This window comes from Talaromyces atroroseus (genome assembly GCF_001907595.1).
Source record: "Talaromyces atroroseus strain IBT 11181 chromosome Unknown scaffold_3, whole genome shotgun sequence".
In the NCBI taxonomy this organism is placed as follows: Eukaryota; Fungi; Ascomycota; class Eurotiomycetes; order Eurotiales; family Trichocomaceae; genus Talaromyces; species Talaromyces atroroseus.
In genome coordinates, this window is record NW_017971435.1 from 259,773 (window position 1) to 282,467 (window position 22,695).

At 46.0% G+C, this 22,695-nt stretch overlaps 8 protein-coding genes across 8 annotated transcripts; 4 read left to right on the forward strand and 4 right to left on the reverse strand.

The window, feature by feature from the left end:
- Positions 1 to 264: 264 nt before the first annotated feature.
- On the forward strand, positions 265 to 1,983 carry UA08_03134 (hypothetical protein; the record flags this gene model as incomplete). The annotated part of the gene is made up of 3 exons (XM_020266021.1): positions 265 to 471; positions 528 to 1,504; positions 1,575 to 1,983. 3 exons carry the CDS (start codon positions 265 to 267, stop codon positions 1,981 to 1,983), a joined length of 1,593 nt encoding a protein of 530 aa, XP_020121174.1.
- Positions 1,984 to 2,151: 168 nt separating this feature from the next.
- UA08_03135 (hypothetical protein) lies at positions 2,152 to 4,258 on the reverse strand (the record flags this gene model as incomplete). Its single annotated transcript, XM_020266032.1, has 3 exons — positions 2,152 to 3,259; positions 3,337 to 4,097; positions 4,154 to 4,258. 3 exons carry the CDS (start codon positions 4,256 to 4,258, stop codon positions 2,152 to 2,154), a joined length of 1,974 nt encoding a protein of 657 aa, XP_020121173.1.
- An 825-nt stretch (positions 4,259 to 5,083) lies between these two features.
- Positions 5,084 to 7,455, reverse strand: UA08_03136 (hypothetical protein; the record flags this gene model as incomplete). Its single annotated transcript, XM_020266043.1, has 9 exons — positions 5,084 to 5,439; positions 5,498 to 5,584; positions 5,646 to 5,999; positions 6,097 to 6,424; positions 6,480 to 6,551; positions 6,607 to 6,690; positions 6,722 to 6,771; positions 6,822 to 6,884; positions 7,113 to 7,455. The coding sequence occupies 9 exons, from the start codon at positions 7,453 to 7,455 to the stop codon at positions 5,084 to 5,086; spliced, it is 1,737 nt and encodes a 578-aa protein (XP_020121172.1).
- Positions 7,456 to 8,183: 728 nt separating this feature from the next.
- Positions 8,184 to 10,425, forward strand: UA08_03137 (hypothetical protein; the record flags this gene model as incomplete). The annotated part of the gene is made up of 2 exons (XM_020266054.1): positions 8,184 to 8,285; positions 8,365 to 10,425. 2 exons carry the CDS (start codon positions 8,184 to 8,186, stop codon positions 10,423 to 10,425), a joined length of 2,163 nt encoding a protein of 720 aa, XP_020121177.1.
- Positions 10,426 to 10,881: 456 nt separating this feature from the next.
- UA08_03138 (hypothetical protein) lies at positions 10,882 to 12,312 on the reverse strand (the record flags this gene model as incomplete). Its single annotated transcript, XM_020266065.1, has 3 exons — positions 10,882 to 10,949; positions 11,016 to 11,142; positions 11,212 to 12,312. 3 exons carry the CDS (start codon positions 12,310 to 12,312, stop codon positions 10,882 to 10,884), a joined length of 1,296 nt encoding a protein of 431 aa, XP_020121176.1.
- Positions 12,313 to 13,560: 1,248 nt separating this feature from the next.
- On the forward strand, positions 13,561 to 14,508 carry UA08_03139 (hypothetical protein; the record flags this gene model as incomplete). The annotated part of the gene is made up of 6 exons (XM_020266076.1): positions 13,561 to 13,684; positions 13,749 to 13,905; positions 13,958 to 14,047; positions 14,095 to 14,149; positions 14,201 to 14,442; positions 14,496 to 14,508. 6 exons carry the CDS (start codon positions 13,561 to 13,563, stop codon positions 14,506 to 14,508), a joined length of 681 nt encoding a protein of 226 aa, XP_020121549.1.
- Positions 14,509 to 17,813: 3,305 nt separating this feature from the next.
- Positions 17,814 to 18,428, reverse strand: UA08_03140 (hypothetical protein; the record flags this gene model as incomplete). The annotated part of the gene is made up of 1 exon (XM_020266087.1): positions 17,814 to 18,428. The coding sequence occupies one exon, from the start codon at positions 18,426 to 18,428 to the stop codon at positions 17,814 to 17,816; it is 615 nt and encodes a 204-aa protein (XP_020121550.1).
- Positions 18,429 to 21,060: 2,632 nt separating this feature from the next.
- On the forward strand, positions 21,061 to 22,573 carry UA08_03141 (hypothetical protein; the record flags this gene model as incomplete). The annotated part of the gene is made up of 4 exons (XM_020266098.1): positions 21,061 to 21,216; positions 21,252 to 21,636; positions 21,685 to 21,858; positions 21,945 to 22,573. 4 exons carry the CDS (start codon positions 21,061 to 21,063, stop codon positions 22,571 to 22,573), a joined length of 1,344 nt encoding a protein of 447 aa, XP_020121551.1.
- Positions 22,574 to 22,695: the final 122 nt, after the last annotated feature.

The window sequence follows — 22,695 nt, forward strand, 5'->3', positions numbered from 1 at the left end:
CCGAGGGAGCTGCTCTCGCAAGGCCAGATTTCCTAGAGGCAAGCGTTCGCGAGTTGCAAATGAATGGCCCAAATGTTTTTCGCGGTAGGCCTCGTTGTTGAACACACCAGAGCAAGGAGCGAAGCCTCCGACGCAGTTTTCGTTCCGAAATTGGCTTTATAAAAAAGGTGGCATTTCCAAACCTCTTCAGTGGATGGGCATCTCGACAGGAAAAGCATTAAACTTTTGTATTTCACTTTCACCCCTGCGATCTGGGCATCTGAAATGGCATCTGCAAATAATGCAACCGCTGCCATTCCGCCATCAGGCGAAACCACACCCGTCCCCTTTGCCAACGATGGCAACCTGGGTTCGGCCAAGCGCTCTCCATTGAATGAGGGCTTCAAAAGCCTTGTCTACGAAACATTGGACAAATGGCATATTCAAGGCGTTTCCGTTGCGGTTGTCGATGGGGATCAGACCTGGGCCGAGGTAAGCAGGCTCTACACGCGGTTCGTATGCAGCTATAATATTAACTAAACGAGTAGGGATATGGAATCGCAGCGCTGCCAGATGTCCCAGTGCGGCCCTCAACTTTGTTCTACACGGGCAGTACTTCCAAATCTTTTACTGCGGCGGCGGCCTCTTTGCTGGTAGACGACGACGAAAAGTATCCGGAGATCAAATGGACAACCCCTCTTAACAAGGTCATTCGTGAAGACTTTGTCCTACCAGACGAATATGCCACTTCGCACGTTACGTTGGAAGATGCGCTTTCACACCGATCTGGATTACCAGGCCATGAGATGACATTGGGTCGCCCCGGAACTGTACGAGACGTCGTCCGAAGCCTACGCCATTTTCGAATGAGCAAAGATATCAGAACGACTTGGCAGTACTGCAATGCATTATATATCGCCGTGTCACATATGATTGAGGTTGTCACCGGCGAGTGGCTGGGAGACTTTCTTAGAAAACACATCTGGGGGCCCTTGGATATGAAATCAACTTTCTTCTCCCTTGACGACGCCCGAAAGTGCGCTGATTCTGATGATAATGACATTACACTTGCAGTGGCATATAGCTGGGATGAATCGACTTCTGAGACAAAGGAGATCCCTTATTGCGATAGTGTACTAAGTGGAGCTGGCGCAGTGATTTCCAATGTCCTTGATTATGCGAAGTACATCCGCTCCATGATGCGCCAGTCTGGCCCCTTGTCGAAAGCTGGATATGCCGCCATATTTGAACCGCGATCATTTTCTCCGCAGGTGCTCCCGCAGCTGAAAAAGCAGACACTTTACACATTGGGTTGGTTCTCGACTACATATCGTGGCGAATATGTCGTTCTACACCCGGGAGGCCTGGAAGGCATGACTGCGACCATGATTCTTTTTCCTGAGCGTGATTGGGGTGTTCTTGTGTTCTGCAATGCCGACGGCCCAGGACGCGAGGCTCTAGCATGGCATCTTATAGATGAGATGTTGAATGTCCCTCAAGAAGAGCGTATGAACCTTTATGAAGTGTAAGTTTTCTGTTTTTAACTCAAGATACACTACCTTCACTACATGCATGAATGCTAATAACCTCTCTAGCACCCAGAACAAGCTTGCCCGGCGTAAAGAATATAACTTGACAGCTAAGGAACGTCTCTATCCTTCTGTTCCTTCTCCAGCTCGGCCGCTCTTTCTTCCACTGGCAGAGTATGCTGGCACGTACACACATCCAGCCCATCCAGAATTTATCATTAGTGTGAGCTCTGACGAGGAACCTGAGCTCCGCGTTCTTGTGAGAGGGTCATTTCCCATCCGAATGAACCTGAAGCATGTATCGGCTGAGTTCTTCCTCGCTGAGATATTTGTCTTCAGGTTCAGTCAAAACTCAGATGCTGTTGTAAAGGCCGAGTTTCAAATTAATGCCGAAGGTAAGGTGATCAGATTTGGTGCTGCCATTGATTTTTCCAATATGCCGGATACATTGATTTGGTTTGACCGTGCCGCCTGAGTGTAGAGCGAGCATTTTTATTGCTAACTTCGTCTTGGTACCAATTTGACATAGAAATCAAACTTTACGTCTAGATATGAAGACCTTCTTTTTGCCGGATAAAGGAGTATTTCTTCATTGTAGACTTCATGACGACAACTAACAGTAGAATGAATCAAATTCCAATGTCTAAATAAGCTTCGCTGCCCAAAAATCAGCCTGAAGCTGGAGTGAAGCTTTGATCGTCTTTTCCATATGGAATCCATGCCCTTCTCCCTCGAACATAACTACTTCAACCACTTTCCCGAGCTCACGCATCTTTTCTTCCATAAGCGTAGCCTGGATTGCTGGTACGATTGTATCAACGTCTCCCTGGAGGAGTAACAATGGTGCCTTGATTTTCTCCACGTGATACACAGCACTTCTACTCTTATACAGAGCTGCTATTTTTTCTTCGCTCTTAGTTCCCTTTCCTATGACAAGAGAGTCGATATAATGGCTTTCGAATTTATGCGTCGTCTCCGCAAACCCAGACAGACTGCTGATTCCGTATATACTTATTCCAGCGGCCCAGATATCGGGATACATGTAGAGGGCCTGCATGACAGCGTAGCCACCCGCACTCTCGCCAACAATCCCAACCTTTGTAGGATCAATGAGCCCTTCCGAAGCGAGATATGCAACGCAGCTTGCGGCGTCTGCAACATCGGCAGAGCCCCATTCGCCATCTAGAAGTTCGCGGTACGCCCGCCCGTATCCAGTAGATCCGACGTGATTGACAACAACATAAGCATAGCCTCGCGATGTCCAGTACTGGCTGCTAAGCGAGAGACCCGGAGGGACGTGATATGTCGGGCCCCCATGCATCCAAACCAGCAGAGGCGGTTTGGTATCTTCCGGTCCTTTGAAATCAACATTCTTTGGTCCAAGGAACCAGCCGTATGCATTGGGAGAGTTGGCATCGCTTTTTCCGTATACTCGTGGAAAGGTGATATGTTGCGCCTGCGAAATAATAGTTTCGGGTATATCAAGTTCTACGGTTGGTCTAAGTAGTTTCATAGATACAACCTTGCCTATGTCGACGCGGTAAAGCGCCTGAGGGGTGGAACGCGTGCTGCCTATCACGGCAAAAGCTGATGCCGAAACTCGTGCGAGGGCATCCTTTTGAATATCGACAATAGGCAAGGATAAATCCTTCCAAGTACTGGTGTCTAGATAAATCACGACCAGATTGGATGTCGCGCGGTGATTGACAGATGCAACCAGAGTGTTGCCGTCCAGCTGGATGTAGGTGCAACTAAGGGCCAACGTTAGAGGATAAACTTGTCACCATGATGAAAAGCAACCCAAAAAAAAAAATCACGCAACACCTACTTTCCAAGGCAGGGTTCTCGACTGCCAAACTCTGCTGTCTCCAGCCCATCAAGATGAATAAGTTTTGATGATTCACCATCATACCGATGCAATTGCCAGTATCCAGTTTTGTCGCTAACATATAATAGTGAGCCATCCATGCCCCATCTTGGCTGACAGATACTCTCAGCACCAGCTTTTCCTGAAACTAAAGTATGATTCAAGACCTTCCCGGCTTCCCAATCAGCTACATATAGGAGCGTTCCGGACCAAGGCATGTCGGGATGGTCCCACTGTGTCCAACAGACTTTGTTCCCATCCGGACTAAATTGAGGGTGTTGGTAGAAGTCAGCTCCCTCCGAAATATAGTATACTTTGGCTGTGGTAATATGTATAGCGACTATCGCATTTTTAACAATTGCTTTCCCCGGTGAACCTTCAAGGTGAGTCTCCTGCACAGCAAGAATCCATTCGACAGCAGTCGGATGAACAGAGAAATTGCCAAAGCGTACAGATCCATCAGGGGCGATAATCGTTTCCACACTTCCAGACGCAGGATCTAGCAAAAAGATGCCGTTGTCCGGATGGTTGGTAAAGAGCAAACGGCCATTGACATGTATCCCAAAGGAACCACCGCCATACTCATGGATTGTGCCCATGACATTGTAGCCTGCCGGTAGGACATCTCTGGCAGCTCCATTGGTCAACTCCACAATAGCAAATCTGCCGCCTTCTGCTGGACGTGACTCAAGGACGAAAATTTGGCCGGTGGATGACTTCCTCTGCTGATGAGTTTTGGTTCGCCAACCTTGAGTGCCTGAGGGCTATGCAAACTTACGTCGACTTCGATTCCTTCAAGGTGGACGCTAGCACTAGAGAGATGCTCTGCTTTAATGGGGCTGTCCCATTTCCCGTATGGCGCGATCGTCGCTGGCTCAGACATTGTGTGCTAGTAGCTATTCTTGCCTGGCTGGTTGTGATACTTACAGAAAGAGAAACGATTGAAATATCAGCGACGAGATTTTATCACGGTTGATAATTTCCCAAGAGGAGGGCCTGGCTTCTGCACGCTCGCTCTCAGCCTCCGAATACGGAAGGAAGGCTAAGTCGTCCTAGCGTTAGGGCTAATCCACATATGGTCCCCGCATGGATAAGAGCCTTGACAGACCTGCCCTTATCAAGAACTTCTGTTTTGAAGTTTAAATTCATTATTATTTTCGAGGTTCTTGTTAAGTGACTCGCGCGCTATGTATCCGCCGCCAAGTAGCGGCGGGTATTGGCCGAGTTATCCAGGAGACCAAAAGAACAAAGGTAGATAGATTCAGGAATTGTATACTACCACGACTAAAGCCGCTAGAATAACCTAGGTGGTAATACACATATGGCAGTTTCTGCAGTAATCTTGTTTATAGAGCGGGGGGCAAGGATTATGTTTATGTGATATCTAGACTAAAAAAAAAAGGCAAAGATACCTAAGATTGTCATCCTTATGAACTAAACAACATGTATGCATGGAGATGCGCCTTGATCGAGGCAAGTTTCGCAAAGAAAGTTCCTCACAGGGGTATCAGGTCAAAGAACTTGTATTTCCAACAAACAAGACCGCTCCTACCTGGGTAGTCTCTTTTGCATTTCTTGTACGGGACTAAGATCTTATGGACGGAGTCACAAAGCAAATGCACATTGTATTAAGGATATCCAAGAATGATAATTCTTTACCTGCCTTCCGATAACACAGTACTTACCGTGACAGTTATATTGGTGATGATCAAGAGTTCCCCGCTGTGGGATTGGGTTTCTCATCCTGACCGACGTGAATCTTCTCTTTCAAAGAATCCACCGCGCTAATCTTTCCAATCACAACTCCCTTATATTCTCGACTATCGTCCACCTCCACGATGTTGTGATTCTGCATCAAGAGGGAACAAAGTAGGGCAATGGCCATAAGGACCAAACCTGCAAGTATCATTGTGCGGAAAACGCTAGTATAGGATTCATTGATAGCATCACGGGTTGGCGTCCCCCACGCATATGACAAGGCGATTTCAATAGAGCCTTCGATCTCAGGCGCAGCACTTACGGCATCAGAAGGCAGATTGGCGCGAAGCTTTCGAGGCAGTAGAGCTAAGACCAATTTCATCAGTATTTATCCTCTAATCCTAGAATTGTTAGATTGTCTTACTTGACCAAGTCCCCCCAGCAGCCGCCGCGCCGATAGCATTGCCAACTCCAACAGAGGTGGTGTACAAGGCTGTTCCTGCTGCCATGTCTGCGTGGGAATGTTAACAAGCCAGTACAACTCATTTGGCCGGGAACGGAATTCGTGTTACCTTCTTGTGTGACGGATGCTTGCACCCCAAATTGGGTGGTCATGACAATTCCTTGTCCAATTCCTAGGATTAACTGGGAAATGACTAGTTGGGGCATATGTCCATGTCCATTGACGTATCTGTAGGTTAAGCCCATTCCAAGTACTATGACTCCGTATCCAGTTACCACCACCCACTTGTAGCTTTTGAGATATTTAACCACAAAAGCCGCTCCGACTTGGCCTAAAGACCCCGCAAATGGGATAAGAACATATATGTTGGTAGCCGCATTCACTGACAAGTCAGCCGCAACCATTTCATAGTACAACAGGTAGCTTTGCAGGAGATAAAGGCCCGCGTAATTAATCAACATGGCTAGTTGAGATAGTTATTACGGATGGACTCTTTGCGGTTTGCATGGAATTGGGGAGTGGGATGAGAAACGTGCCTGATAAGCCGAATATGACCGTACGGCTCTTGAGAATAGTCATTGGCAAAATTGGCCAGCGTGCGAATTTTGTCTCCCATATGGCGAGGGCAACTAGACAGCAAGCACCAACCACCAGTTCCACTATTGTGTGTGCACTTTTCCAAGTATGTGTATTAGAAGATGCCAAAGATATTGGTATTAGTATAAGAGCGAGCCCCGCGGCGAAGAGAATCAAGCCGATTGGATCGAGTTGCATGAAGTTTTTCATGTGATTCAAAGGCTGATAAGTTCCTTCTGCCTTCCTTAATTTGAACCCTTTTCTCTTGTTGAGATAAAGGCACACCAGGAGAGGCATAGCAATTGTAGGAACCTATATGATTCGTATTAGTTTGCGTCAGTGCATAACGGAAGATTGGAATACAGACAATAATTGCAAAGATCCCAAAACCCCATCTCCATGTTATATCAATGATGCCGGTTGCGACTGGTCCTGCAATCTGATTAAGCATTAGATTAATGACGAAAACTCATCATTCGAGAATTGGTAATTACCCAGCATGTTATGAGCGAAGGCGTGAGGGGTATTGCGTTTAGAATGGCACGGTTATGAAGGTCGCTGGTATCTAATGGTTGATACTGTTAACAATGATCGCCTAGCAATACTTACATTGCCAAGCGACGTACCACCCGCGAGGATCTGAAGCATCAAAGAGATCCCTAGACAAGTCAGCTGGTTGAATCAAGTCTCTCGACAAGATGCAGCATACCTATATAACCACAAGCCCAGAATACTTGAGCACCAGCGTAAACGCTAAGAGTCTTTGACGAAGCTATCATAATTTCTCCGATCGTTAACAGCAATACAGAAAGCGAAAATATTTCGAACCGCCTGCAGCAAGATTAGAGGAGGATATTCGACTAGATGTAATACCATTGGATGGCTGGGTGTTCTGGTATACTGACCCATATACGTCGGCAAGCCTCGCGAGAGGTTGTAAAACGACTGCATGTGTCTTAGCGTCGGTCCGTCGTTATGTCATGCATGAACAACAACAAACCGGATGAAACCACGGCTTGTACCACGGTGATGGTCCCCAACAGTGGAGCAGAAGCAAAGCTACTCGTAGCATACGGCGCAAAAGAGTTTGTTGTCTGGTTGTTCAAATTGGTGGCAAAACTCATCAGCAATGCTGATATCCATATAACTACCAGACCCTGAACGCTCCAACTACGCTTGATGCCATCCAGGTCAGCAAGTCCGGCAAATTGCTTCTTCTCCTCGGACTGGTTCTGAGTGCTGGGGATCTCAACGCTTTCAACGTCAGCGACATCTGCGGGAAGAGCTTTCTGGTCGAAAGTGTCCTGACCCCTTGGGTCATTTCGATGATCACCGGTGGCCATTGTTTCAAAGCGCTATGGCAAACCAATTTGTTGGTAGAAGAAATTGACAGGACGAGCGCGAGACGTTCAGCGTCGCGGAATTAGGCCTGCCTCTATATGCGATTAGCCATGGCCGGAGGCGTGGTGTTGCGGTATCTGTGATTGGCGATACCTAGGTAGACGTTGAATCTGGCCTTTTTTTTTGCGGTTGCCATTTCGGACTGTTCCTGTTCCATCTGCCATAGCAGTCGGTCCCGCATGCCGCATTGGGACAGCAGATCCGACGCTGAAGAATCTAACTTTGTGGCTCGGTGGGCCAGATGGCTGATCAGTGATAAGACAAATGAGTTTAAAAGTAAAAGTAAGATAAGTTGCGGCAGAAGACGCACCGAGTCAGTCGTCGGCTGGATGGGAACAATCTGCTATACATACATATACCGGACCGCGAAGCAAATGCTGACTCCTTATCTCCTGCGCCGGTCCCTTTTGCCTTTTGGATATCCAAGAGGAAGGCATTTCGCCGCTATCCCCGTCGCGTACAGTACGGCGTACGCAGATATTGATTCAAGGTTTGAGCAACCCTGAGCCTAACCTTTTCAGGGCAATGCACGTGACGAGCAGGGGCGGTTAGCGCGCGGCCCCCACTGCCTAGTTCGTAAGGCTCGCAAGCGCTACCCCATGCGGAGTACTGCTTGCTTGCTTGCTTGCTGCTGCTTCCTCCGATCTCATCCTCCAACGTCGCTCGCTCCATGAGTCCACCGCGCTCGCAGTCTCCCCCGCGCAAGCGGATGAAGCCGGGCATTACCCGTGTTCGTACCGGCTGCTATACCTGTCGTCGGCGCAAAGTCAAGGTAGGTACGAGTGAAAGCATCTGTCGGCGAGCCATAACAAACACCATCGCTGACGTGTTGTTTCCTCTCCCCCATGCAGTGTGATGAAGAGAAGCCAGCATGCCGGGCCTGCAATCACCTTGGCCTTCGTTGCGAGGGCTATGCGCTACGGTACAAGTTCTGCGATCCTCAAACCCTCAACGCCGCGGCCCTGGTGCCAGAGAGGAGCTCCGCGCCCCAGCAGTCAGCCGCACTAAAGCGCTCAGACCAATTCGCATATTCGACGACTTTGCGATCAGGCTCGCGTTTGGATGATAATGGTTTTGGGGAATTTCCTTCCATAGCTATTGACACCTTGCTGTCCAGCAAGTCATCGTTTGGCGATGCCTCCGAGACCGGAACGCAAATACAATCTAACAATGCCAGCATCAATCGGCAGTATTCGCCCTTTAACAACGCCTTTCTCAGTACTGTCGGAAACTGGGCATCCACAGACTACTGCGATCCGAATCTTCCTGTCAGACGGCTGACGCTCTCCGCTCCGCAGATTGGGTTTTCGTCGCCGGAGGACACAACTAGCTCCAGCGACTCTGGGGACACTTCCTACGCATCAACCACGCCGGAAAGCATATTACCTGCTTTCAAGAATACAATTCATCTAGCCTCCCCTCTTACTCGGATTCGGAATTCTGCAAGCCTCACTGAATTTTACTTTACACAGTGGCACAACGGCGTAGCCCCTCTCCTACCCCCAGTGTTTCGCGACATAACCACAGAGATTCCCGACTTTCCCCCCCTGCGAAATGCAATTCTGGCTATTTCAGCGGCATACGTGGCTCACCTGGAATCCCTGATTGTTCGCACTGCCCATCGACGAAACCGAAAATCATATTATATACCGCAAAAAGACCACCAATACCAAAGTTTACAGTATTACAATAAGGTTATAACGGGCATCGGACAGTGCGTTGAAATGCCCCCTCAGATGAAGTCCCTTGATGTACTAGCAACATTACTCTTGTCCTATTATTTCGAACTAGACTCGGGATCTTTTACTGGCGGCATCGGGCACATGACTGTTATTGATAAATTCCTTGCCTCCCATGACGAGGAAATCAGGTCATATCGAGCCGGGCAAAAACTACTATCTACGTGGATGAATTTGCGTTCCCAGTTTGTGAATCGCTATCTTGGAAGTCACATATCCTCGATGCCTAGTCATAGCATTGATACCTTCCCACTAAATCGCACGATAGATAAAGGAGAATCGCACAACGATTCCATCACTATCATGATGTGTGATTGTAAACTGTTGAGTAGAAGAATTATCCTCGACTTGTGTGTGGCGCGAGGGGAGACTCGCAGTGGCAGCGACAGCTCCGCGTTAGACAAAATACTTACTCAGATTTCGATTCCCAAGCCGCGACGAGAGTCAGTTTCACAACTAGCTGCTATCGATGATGGCTATTGGAAGTCGCTGGCGGAGCAACGGGAAAGATTGGATGAGTGGCACTCTACTCTTGACCTATCGGAGCTCCCAATAGAAAGCTACGTATCTCAGCGTCAAGGTGTAACCGGACAGTCATCCACCGAAATGGATAAGATTGACATACTTCCTCTAAAATTCCATACCTTCGAGGCCGCTATGAATTATACGTACTACGCGCACGCTCAATTGATGTGTTCCCAAGATGTGATCCCTCGACTCAAAGGTACGAAATTTGTCGTGCCTGCTCTTACGAGAAAGGATAGTCCATGGGCCGAGCTTATCTTACGTATCACTGCCGGAATTCAAATTTCCGACTGTATTTATAAGAACATCTTCACTGCTGGTATTTTGTCGACCCTTGCCGCGTGCATAGTTCTCTGTCCTCGTGCAGATGTGGCAACGTGGATCCAGGATTGGATACGCCGAGTAGAAGACTTTGGAATTCCACTGGAAAGCGGACTGCCATTTGGAATTATCAAACGAATCATCAGTTTCATCCTAGATGAGAGGAAAAGTGGACGTGATGTGCTTTTTATCTTGCCTTTAGACACAGAAGATGCGGACAAGTCGGATCTCTATCAGAGCGATTTCAAGATGCAAGTTGCTGTCTGTGGGAAGGATATGCACACTGGAAAGATGTATAATGAAACTGTCGAGATGCCAGAGGTATGATAATTAAAAATGAAGTAAGTTGTTATTTCCGAATATCCGTCAATGTTCTATAAAAGCGTCGTTCATCAACAGGTGGATAAATAACAGCTCATAGACACTTCTTGTACATATAGTCTATTTGCGCATGTATATATTTTGTGTCGTTTCCTCAAGGTGCTGCTACCGATGATAGATATTAAATCAGTTTGGAGGCATTTATCACATGCTAAACATGTGGTTTTGAGTGCACTAATGATTGATTTCAAAAGCTAACCTTGGGGCGGATTCCTATCTCCACTGCGTAAGGTCCACTATCAATCTTCAGAAAAAGAAACAGGAAGAAATCCGCTTCTATTGACCCAGATATCTAGGGCATAAAATCCGTTTCCGGTAGGTAACGAAGAAAGACCATTGTCTTGCAGCCCTTCGCCACCGATGAAGGGCGATTCCCTATCATTCCAGGTCTTATAGATGGTTTCATTCCGCAGCGGCAATAGCAAGAGTCATAGTCATGACTCTTGATAGAAGGTATCCCAAAATTGTCGCTGTACATAGCACCAAAGCAGCCGAGAGTATAAATATACACTCCATAACATGCATCCGGTTCGTACCGTTAATTGCTTCCTCCCGCCCAGTTATTCGATTTAACTCTGGCTTGTACTTCATTTTGAAAGTAGTGCCTCCGTTTAGACCCCCTTCACTTCGAATGACAGCCCAGTACAGAAGGCGTCTAGTGTACTGGGTAATGTTAAAAGATAAGCATCATATGGACACCGCAATGACCAAAAGCAGTTAGTGGTTACTTACCTGGACTATGAACCGGTCAAACGCTGGTATCATTCGTTGGGTCCATGCGAGCATCATTACCAAGGAGCATAATCCGCTAAAAGCAACATATGACAATATCCCTGGTCTTCCTAGACCGAGCTGATCACAAATCTCATTACCATTAAGCCAGCGACTGCCCGCCTCAATAAAGGACCGCGAAATAGTAAGGGGTGCAGGAAGTCTTTCAACACAACGAATAAAGTTGTATGCGACTGTTCGAGAAGTCTCTGTCAGGCTCAACTCATGCACATAACAACTCTCCATTGTAGCCTTGGCTTTTTCAAATGTCGAGAAGTATTCCGGTTGTGTTCCGATCAGGTATGCCACATATCGAAACAATGCAAGATAGTCTTCGATCTCGTCTGGACGCGGCTGGATCCCCATCTTAGGCAGTTGTAGAAACATTGGGTTACATGCAAAAGTTGCAATTGAGTGGATTGAATCCATGGCATTGACAGGTATACCATGCTCGGCAGTATTGTAATAGTCCGCTCGACGACTGACCAATCCTAAGATTCGACGGCGGACACATGAATGAAGCAACCGAACACGGATTGTCGACTGGAATCCTTCACCCCCAGGTTTCACGGACTCAATATCATGCATAATTTGAAGAAGCCATTGGAAAGTCTCCAATAAACGAAACCAGAGAACTCGTGTTGAAAAGCCTCCGGTGCGAACGAGAACCTCTACCACACCAGTGGATGCCGAGTTTTCGCAAATGAAGCCCTGCAGCGCAAATCCAATAATGTTTGCCAAAGCATATCGGTAAAAGAACTCTTGTCCACGTGCAAGCTGGGCCCAATCCACCCATTTTGGAACGTTGTGCAACTCATCCCAGAACCGACGCAAGATGTCGTCTTCCTTGTGATACTTTTCGAGGAGTTTGTAAAAGTCGCCGTGGCAATTTTTGGTCTTTTTGATGGCAAGAAGTCTGTCTAGAGCCTGGGCGCCGATTTCATCGTACTCGAGTCTCAAAGATTGCATTAGTTGTGGCTCAAGATGTTGATCCGTCCATGTGAAACTATACGACCATTTCTGGGCCTTTTGTTTCCCCTGTTGTTGGTTTTTGGTGATCATTGTATGTCAATTGCCGGGATATGCCACGTTTGATTATAATGCACTGTATGGGAGAATGCCTCAAGTGAGATTTGTTGTTTATATGATAATTGAGTTGGCTTACCGTTCAGGCAGAGGACCTTACATCTTACGAGTAGCGTTAAATATCACTGGCTAGAACGGTCTCTAACATATTTTTGAGATTACCATCACATGAAAAAAACAAAAAGATAAAAACCTAGGACAAAGGAGATGAAAAACTTATCTCAAATTTTTGAGTCATGAGTTCATTATGAGACAATTCGTATAACGAAACTATTTAACATAGCTCTTTGTTATCCGTATATAGTTTTGCTGATTGCCAATAAAACAGCACAGCCTAGACAATTTATTGTAAGACTAGTTAATTTAAAACTATATTCCTTGAGATGAATTGTGTTTGTGTAATCTCAGAAAGGTAATTAACAAATAGCCTACGGAGTAAATTCGGTTTCTCACTCGTGCTGGTATCTCGTAAGAGTGTGATCATCACAGGAATTAGTCAGCCATTTCCCCTTGACTGGACTCGTTATTTTATCTTTGGTGATTACTCGAACGATCTTTAGTACTGTGAACATGTTGTCTACAAAGCACGACATGCAGTCAGACAAACGAGCTGACACAAACCAGCTTGGGCTCACGGCTATAGCTGGGCCACTTGATGACAGTAAAGTCCATGTTGTTCTCCCCGACATGTTTACGCTCTTTCTGTCCGTACCACCATGCGTTAATTCAAGTTACGATCTCGTTAAGGCCGAATCGGAAGCCTGGTTTTCAGAGTTCGTTTCACCTTGACTTCTCCGCTGGATTCTCAATTTGCCTCAGCGTTTTCTTTTAGTGAATGTAAAGCTTATTGAACGTCAATGACTAACCTCGATCTGCAATTACTCAGGAGATGCCGATTAAACGCTCGTCAAAAACGCGTTCTGTCTCTGACAGACTTTTCATACTTCTGTGCGATTACAGCTCCAGATGCAGGAGCGTTTGAGTTAAGAACTATGTGTGACTGGGGGAATTGGGTGTGCTCTTCTTTCGTATACATGATACTCTGTATTATATCCTAATACCAAGTCAACAGGTTTTTCCTTTCGATGACTGTACGCCTTAACCCTAAACACTTCATGAACGGGGATTGGTTATCTGATCATTGCGTCATTAGTGTTTGATAACGGCGACCTTAAAGATAATATACACGAGGCACAATTGGTTATCAACGTTGTTCTATCAGATATGGGCATTGTGCGGGAAGGCTCTGCTAACACAAGTAGCCGTAGCCAATTACCTCTAGAACTACAGGCGCTCGTGGATGTCCATCAATCTGTTTGGATGAGGATTACACAGGGCTCTTCAGTCGGTACGTTAAGTTGAATGTTGTCTATACTAAAGGCAAACGTGCAGAAGAGCTGAAAAGTTTACAGGAGTCCAAAAGCGTTTTGCCAGCTATGTGCATGACTACTTAGAAGGAAGTAGGGAGCAAGTGTGTTTTAGGTCTCAGCGGCGGTATCCATCCTTTGACGATCTCCTCGACATGAGACGGAAATCAGCTGGAGTTGCTCCCTTATTTGCCCTGGCCGAGTATGTGAAGATCTCAGAGTACCATTTATGTATGTTACGCTGATGTACCAAGGTATGCGCTGAAATTGGATATACCAGAGGAAGTCTTTCAAAGCAAGGCCGTTCGAGAGATCCAACAAATCGGCGTTGATTTCGTTGTTATGTAAGTTGCGCCTAGAAATCTTTGACTTCGAACTTGGCTGATGGCAGATCCTTTTCCCTCGAAACTAGCCAGAATGATATTTTATCTTATTGTAAAGAGGAGGTGAGTCGAGACAGTCAAGAGATACTTAATTGTCACTGATTCGCGATATAGACTGAAGGGGTGCCCCACAATCTCGTTGTATTGACGCGTTATCAGATGGAATGCTCCAATGACCCACTTCGAGCACATCCACAGGCTGCATTTGATCGCGTGGGCGGACTTCTCACCAAATTATATCAGAGATGGTTTCTTGCCCTTTCGACGCTACCCTCGTGGGGTGAGAGAGTTGATGCTGATGTGCAAAGATACATCGCTAGCGTAAGAGCCATTGTCGCAGCAAACTTGAATTGGAGGTGGGTCTATCCTCTTTACTTAGAAGCGTCTCTCGCAGGATATTTATATGTAGGTCAAGTGGCTAATGGTAGACAAGTTTCCGATCTGAGAGATATTTCGGGCAGGATGTTGCGATAGTCAGAAGGAAAAGGGTTGTACAGGTCTTGAGGAAACTACCAATTGCTCAATAATCTCATGATATTAAAAGTGATGTATATTATGGCTAGCAGCGACACACTGACTACTACCAAATAGCAGCATGGCTCTCTCATATTCGTGTACCAACTTTGCTATACCTACTAGCTAACTATCCTTCACTAATGGGATTAGTTTGCTGGTATCGTCCATAGTGTCGTATTATTATTGATGAAACCAAGGTCGACCAGATAATAAACATTCAATTTATTCTAAGGCCGGGGCTAGGGCCACAGAGCCCCATGATCTACCGTGCTGTGGAGGTGGGACGGGCCTTCCCTTCCCGAGTCCCCACCGCCAATTTGCTGGGAAGCAAAGTCTATCACAGCTTCATGCTATCGCAGGAACCTGGCTAGCAGCCGCTGAGGGTCCCTTTCGCGAGTCTCGGAGCATACTTGGAGGAAGGCTTGATGGAATATAGCTTCGCTGTTGACTCCTGTAAACTCGTCCGATCCCGGCAAAATTGTAGACCAAGTGGAGGAGGCGCTGTCCGTGATCGACATGGTAGCAATGAAAAGATGGCCACTGAGGTATCTGTGCGACGTACTGCGGTATTCTGCTATGGTTGAAGCAAGTGCATCTCGCTGGATGTGGGATTGTTGACATATAGACGTGTCTGGCGCTGTACGAATTAAGATTGGAAAGTTTGCCACGATGGTCGTGACCAAGTCATAGCATTCATCGGTGCGCTGGATGAATCAACTCGTCTCGAAGCTTCAAGCTGTCCGGGTTCTGTTTTTTGGTCCAAGGCTTTTGAACCCGTCTCGGTAAGTCGATCTTAGTTGCACTTGCGATACGTAGCTGCCGATCTTCTAATCGTAGTCAAGACGTCCCTACGAAATCAGCAGAAAGACCTCCGATTCCGACAGTACTTCCCCATGCTTCGAGACACCATCCCAGCATTTGGTGCCAACATCTCTCTGTTTCCAGACAATGCCATGGTTCAAAATCCCCTGCAACGAATCTTTGCAATATATATGGATTGCTACGATACAATGCTGCAACATTTGACAAATAGACATAAGCGGGGTGGGTGCTCAAGTCAATAATATGAAGTGTGAGATCATTTAATAATATCAAAATCGAGCAGATCTCGACTTGTTCCGCGAGAAGGTTGATTCTTCTGTCCAGGGAATAACAGCGTTTGAAAGGGGAGTGGGAGGAGTTGGTTAACGACGCGTCCAAAGAACTGGCAGCAGTCAGGCAGGCCCCTTCACAATTTAGCTATTACAATGGCACGCAAGGAGCATTGGATCCTTTCATCACGAGAGCAGCTTTTGAATGGAGAGAAACTCTTGGACAGGGAACATATGGACAAGTATCAAAGGTTTGCGAAACATCTACGGGAACAATATACGCTCAAAAAGTTATACGTGTCAGCGACCCGAGGACAAGGTCTCGAGTACAAAGAGACGTCATCAACGAGGTTTCCATAATGCAAAGGCTACGTTATCATCATATTGCATCTGTGGAATTCCATGTTTTTGAACAAGATTCGTGTAGCATTATTATGTTACCAGTGGCAGAGTGCGACCTTCGCCGCTTCCTTCGTCAATGTATAGATGCGCATTTTCCAAGAACGGAACTAACATACCTTACATCGTGGTTTGGTTGTCTAGTTGGCGCGCTCTCATTTGCACATTCCAAAAATATTAAGCACGAAGATATAAAGCCGAGCAACATCCTGATTAAAGACCATAAGCCATACCTCGCCGACTTCGGTTCTGCCAAAGCCTTTTCGAGATTGGACAATTCAAGCTCTTTGTCGACACTTACATTTGGCACACCAGAGTACTGGGCTCCGGAAAGCCAGCCACGATGGCGAAAGGCTGACGTATTTTCTCTTGGATATGTATTCAGTGAAATGCTCACAATAAGACAGAAACGAACTCTGGAAGATTACCAAACCTTTCGATTTGCTGAACATCACGATAATGCCTACGCTCTTCGAGAGAATCTAGAAAAGGTTTTCGAGTGGCTAGATAATGCGATTCCTTCAACTGATTCTGTTGGAACCTTGTTGAAAGAACAGACTTTTAGAATGTTGGAACCCGATGTATCACGCAGAAAAGAAGCGAGAGATATTAAGCGAACTCTCCGGTTGGAAGGCGACACTGTTTCCGGCTCGACATGCTTCTGACAATTTTTAACATCAAAGAAATGCTTACATTCCACTTTTCTGTAAAATGAATTCCTAATGAGTTCCTTTGCCGGTCTTTTTTCCTTTTCTTTTCTTTCCTTTTTCCTTTCTCTCTAAATATTTATTTATTTTTTTCAAACTTTTGCTATGGACTGGGGTCTGCAAGCATTGGCTTACCCCTTAATTCATGTTTTCGTAAGGTGTTTTGGTATGAAATGGGAACTACGTTAGGATATAATAGGATATAATATGTGCTGAAATATCTAATTAAGGTCGATGGCTACTATATCACGTTTTTCAACAGCACTACTCTATGATATGATATTACATTCAGCACAATTTGCAGATCAAGTCAAGTCAATATATAAACTTAGACTCCAAGACAACTTATAGTTAGGTAAGATTGCACGATAAAGTTATTATCGATTTGAATCAAACCAGCAATCTTGGGGGTACTGAAACACTCATCAACTAGGGATGTGACGACTCGTCGTCCTGTAAGTCCCAGACGTCTCATCAAAGATATTCAGCGTTGTAGTATCATCATTATACGGAGCATCAAAATTATCAACCTCATCAGCCCAAGGCATACCCTTGTGGGCGCCCAGTTTGGTAATTGTTAACGCAGCTGCTTTGTTGGCGCGAATGACAGCACGTCTGATATCCAACTGACCTGTTTCGTTTTGTCGCAGGTAGTCAGAAGCATATGCACCTGTAAGTCTCTAGACAGGTGGTGGAAACCGTACCCTGCACCTGTGGTATCTACTACGTTGACTTCGTATGAGAGATAATGATCATGATCTGTTGCTGTTACGTAGTAGGCCCCCTTTTCTTCAAGCGTTATCACAACATTATTCACCCCCCGATTAAGAAATTCTTCGCAAATAATTGGCCATGTATCTTTATTAACCTCATCCAAGTCTCGTCCAGACATGATCGCGGCTTCTGATTCATTCATTAGAAGGTGAGTCACATACCAATACGTGCGATTCGTTGTCGGGTTTACTGGCGCCGCGTTTAGAACGAAATCAGTACCAGCTTTACCGGCTGTTTCGATCATCTGCTCGACCACTTCCTTATGTATCTCCATTTGAGCAATGCAGAGGTCCGGTCGTACACCATGTGCAAGATCTTCCACTTTGAGGAAATGATCTTCTTCCATGTGGCGGTTGCTCCGAGGGTGAATAGACATCTATTCTCGCGCGTGTAGTTGTCAACTATCACAAAACAGATGCTAGATTGGGTATTAGGAACGGTGATGATGCCAGAAGCGTCAACACCGCTTTCCTTGAGTTCGACGTAAAGTCTTTCACCGTATTTCTCGTCTCCAACTGCACCGACTATCCTAACATTGATTTCAACATCATCGTCGAGGCTGTTACTTGTGGCGATATGTGAGGCTTGTTCTCGAGTTTCGGCAATTTTCCCTTCGACGTGAATGGCATTATCTACCTCGTCTACTTGCCCAACCTGTGGAGGATCGTGCATATCCATAGGCTTCCTGTGGCAGGCTCGGTAAGTCGCAATGGCAGAATTTGCACCTTTTCCTCCTAGAGCTTCCAAGTACTCATTTGCCAAGAGACTTTCACCTCCATTAGGCAAACGATTGGCAATAATAATAAGATCTAGGTCTAGCCCGCCGATAATGGAAATTGTTTTGGGAGCAATCATTGCGTATTCCTCTATTCCAATGAGAGTAGACTTTCAAAACGTAGGAAAGATGACAAGGCGGTGTTATGGGAAGTCGGGGGTTTATATGGCTTGTAGTACAATCAATGCTTTGCCCCACCTCGGCCTCGTCGATATGAAACTTGCTGGTTATTTAAGGCTATCTCTTTGTGCTTGGAGGTCTGCTATGCTCCTTCCAGATTATCTCGCTATCAATGTTTCTGCCATAGCTTCAGTGTCATTTCGGTTAATCTTTCTATCACTGTGCCAGACGTTGTGGGACTTGTCAGCTTGAGCCTCACGTGCTTCCATGGTGCTGTGCAAGGATTTATTATTCTTGGAAGAGCCAAGCACTACAGTCGGGATTGTTTCAAACATTCAGTTGCAGACAAAATTCATGCTTCATTCACTCTTCACATGGGCTGAACAGGCTGGATTAAAAGAAGAACCCCCGACCTTGAAGATCAGCGCCAACGATGCCGTTCTTGTTCCTGAGATACTCGGCCAACTAGGAGCTTTATTCTCCGATCTAAAGCAACTGAAGCAGCGATATGGTTTGCATTTAGCAAAAACTGCAGATACGATCGAGTCTCTGGCAGACGAAAATTGGGATCTCACGGGACGCAGCAAGAAGATCGAATCAGATATCTTTCAATTAAAAAAAGGGAACCGTGGAAGAAACTTGGGTTGGTTACGTTAGACGATAAGAAATTCGAATAGTTACTGGACAGATCGAAGAGCTACGTCACCCAGATGGAGAAATTTCTCGAGCAAGAAAAGCAGAAAAAGAGAGACCGCTACCTAGAGCTCGCCCTCCAAAATGTGATACTGAATGCCAATGGCCAGGAAGATCTTGCTATAATAGAAAGAGAATATCACAAAGTTCCCTCAAATGTTGCTATTGCTGCCTCGGCAAGGTTGAAGCAGACAAGGCTCAAACTAGACTTCTCAGATTTAACTTTAGATTCGTCATCTCTTCTCTCCGAAGCCTCACGCACAGGCAAACTGCCAAGAAAGACGATTCTTCCACACACGGTATCTCAAAGGTGTTATCAAAAGATTTGAAGCTCCCTATGAGACTTCTGACACTACTCAAGAGGCGAGACCTCAGCCTCTTCGGACGTTAGCTCAATACGACGGTGAGATAGTACTTCTAGAGTGGAAATATATCTCTGAAATCGCCGAAATGGCCATTTTCAGAAGAGTCAATCAAATTGCTTCACTCCTTCAAGACCGAGGGCCTTTGTTTCATAGCTTGAAGTGCCGTGGATTTGTTATAGATCGTATAACAAAGCGGTATGGGTACATATTCAGTCTTCCCGAACATTTCAGTCATTTTCAACCAAGTCGACATCTACACACAATCTATGCGACGCCAGAATTGAAGACTTTAAGCCGAATGTTTATTCAGTCATCATCGCCCTCACTTAATGCAAAGCTATCTCTTGCGATGACGTTATTGGATACACTGTTAAATCTTCACACAGCGGGATGGCTTCACAAGGCACTTCATTCTGATAACATTATTCTCATTTCGAGGGGGGAACGACAATTGCAGGGGAGCTGCTAACGGTGACTTAGAGAAATGCTCTGTATACATTGCCGGCTACGTTTACTCACGTATTGACAGTCCCGATGAAATGACAGAACCTCTGCGGTCGGAATTTGAAGCCGACTTATACCGTCATCCGGCACTGCTAAGAAATCCTCAACATTCCTATCATAAAAACTGGGATATATTCAGTGTTGGGTGCACATTGTTGGAAATTGGACTTTGGTCGAGTCTTCGGCAGATTCTTGAAGATCGCTGAAAGATTGGATCGACGCCGCGGTTGCCTCAGGGGGCGAGTGTAAACGACAATCAGAACAGCAATGGCAAAATCGGCGCTCTGAATCTATTAAAATTGAGACACGAATTAATACTCTGCCAATTGCCAGTTGGGGGATCGCAGTTAGATATGATGGAAAGTCGGGATTCTTCAACATTCTCAGCCGCCACCAGCGTCAACCCCAGCATGATTATGTCTTCATTAGACGTCACAATGGGAAAGAAATACACAAGTATCGTTAAGGGATTTCTCACGGCAGACAACACGAGGAGACATACCTATATGGAGGAGCACGGGTTTGCCCTTGACATTGAAACAAGTGCGAGGGACAAACTTCAAGTCATCTTGGAGGCAATTTTGCGGCAACTTTTTCTCCTATGTCATCATTTATCTTTTTCGCTTCCATCACGGCATTATCCAAGTCTCTCGATGTCTCAGTTGAAAAGATCAATCTCACCATAACTTCTTATATGATCGTAGCTGGTATCGCGCCAACACTTCTGAGGACCTCTACGGACGTGGTTGGCCGAAAAATCGTTTATCTCTTGATGATGACCGTATACTGCGCCGCAAATGTTCGTTGTGGCTTCGAAAGTTAAGATTTATCCCGAGACTCGTTAGCAACATGGCAATCTTCACAAAACTAACGAATAGACTACAAGCAGACAGCTAGCTACCTAGGTACTACCATCTCACGTAATAATACAGCCCCTCGTAAAGCCCCGCACGGCTGATATGAAGCGAATCTGCAGATCTAGTCCAAGCCATCGTCCTTCCACTCACCTCCATGTCTTTTAGATAAAATCATGGACTCGCAGACTGAGTACCTTTTATCGCTCCGGGCAATTCGAGAGCGTGCCAAAATCGTGGCCGATGCAACACATGCTGGAGAGCTGAGCCATTTCGACTTTCACGAAGATCTGCTGGGCGACGTTGCCGACTTTGTGACTTCGGTGATTAAGGTCTGGCTGATAGACGCTTATATAATGTTATTTAGTTTCCTGACATGGTTTCCTCTTTTCAGCGCGACTACGGTCCTGACAAATTTGACACAATTCCTCCACATGGCCGATGGCAGCATTTTGACTTGGGCAACGTGCCACGCATCACAGCCTTGATCCGAGATTGGAAAGTAGATGCTGCTAAATGTGACAATTATGAAGTTACGCGCCGTCTTGTTGATTTGTTTTTTGTCTCTGTGCTTTTGGACGCTGGTGCCGGCGACCACTGGCGTTATATTGAGCCTAGTACGGAGCGAGAATACGAACGAAGTGAAGGCATCGCAGTGGCTAGCTTGTACATGTTCCAGTCACTGGCCTTTGCTTATACTGAGCACGAATCTGACAAGGTGCCATTGGTCAATGGTAAATTGCTCATTGAACGTACGTTCAAATTGTTGTCAATCTGCTGATTTCAATCTTTTTTCACAGGCAAGGGCTTGGAGCAACTGAGGACGGATGTGTTAGAGCAAGGATTTCAAGTTTCGGACAGCAATTCGATGCTCGGGATTGCCTCGCGGGGAGACCTGCTTCGAAGCCTAGGAAGATCTTTACTCGCTCATCCTGATATCTTTGGGAATGAAGGTCGCCCAGGAAATCTTGTTGGTATGTGCCGCCCAGAGAAAATCTCATTCTTGCGATACAAGAAGAATAAGAGTAAAAAGGTCCTGCTAAACGACATTTCTCTGCAGATTATATGATAAAAACGGCCGGCGGCTCTTCGGAGCTGGATATTATAACTCTGTGGGATACCCTTCAGACTTTACTAATACCAATCTGGCCGAAGGATCGCATAACTATTGCTGGAAAGGCCATTGGAGATGCATGGCCTCTCCAAGTCCTACAACGCAAGGCATGCTCTAGTCATAATCTAACAGATAGTATTCAACCTTTCCACAAATTAACACAGTGGCTTACATACTCCTTAATGGTGCCATTCCAGCGAATTTTGGGATTGCAATGGGTGAACGCTGAGTCACTGACGGCCTTGGCTGAGTACCGTAACGGTGGACTGTTTGTGGATTTGGGGGTTTTGCAGCTTAAAAAAGAAGCACTCAATCGAGGCCTAAAGGAATCCGGTGGCTTATTACCGATGTTCGAGGCAGGAGATGATGTTATTGTTGAGTGGCGGGCGGTTACTCTTGCCTTAATCGACGAGTTGTACAAGATGGTCTTATCTCGTATGGATGGAGTTCACTTGACCATGGCACAACTCCTTGAAGCTGGGTCGTGGAAGTCTGGTCGTGAGGTTGCAGCAAAGCATCGTCCGGAGACAAAATCGAGTCCGATCCTTATAAAAAGCGACGGGACAGTGTTTTGAGAATCGTTAGAGCCAGACACATACGGATTGTTAGTTCTGTAAGAAATTTAATTATCATCTGTAGTGACCTGCTCAGTCCATATATATATAATGGATTTTTTGATGCCTAGGTAGAGCTTTCT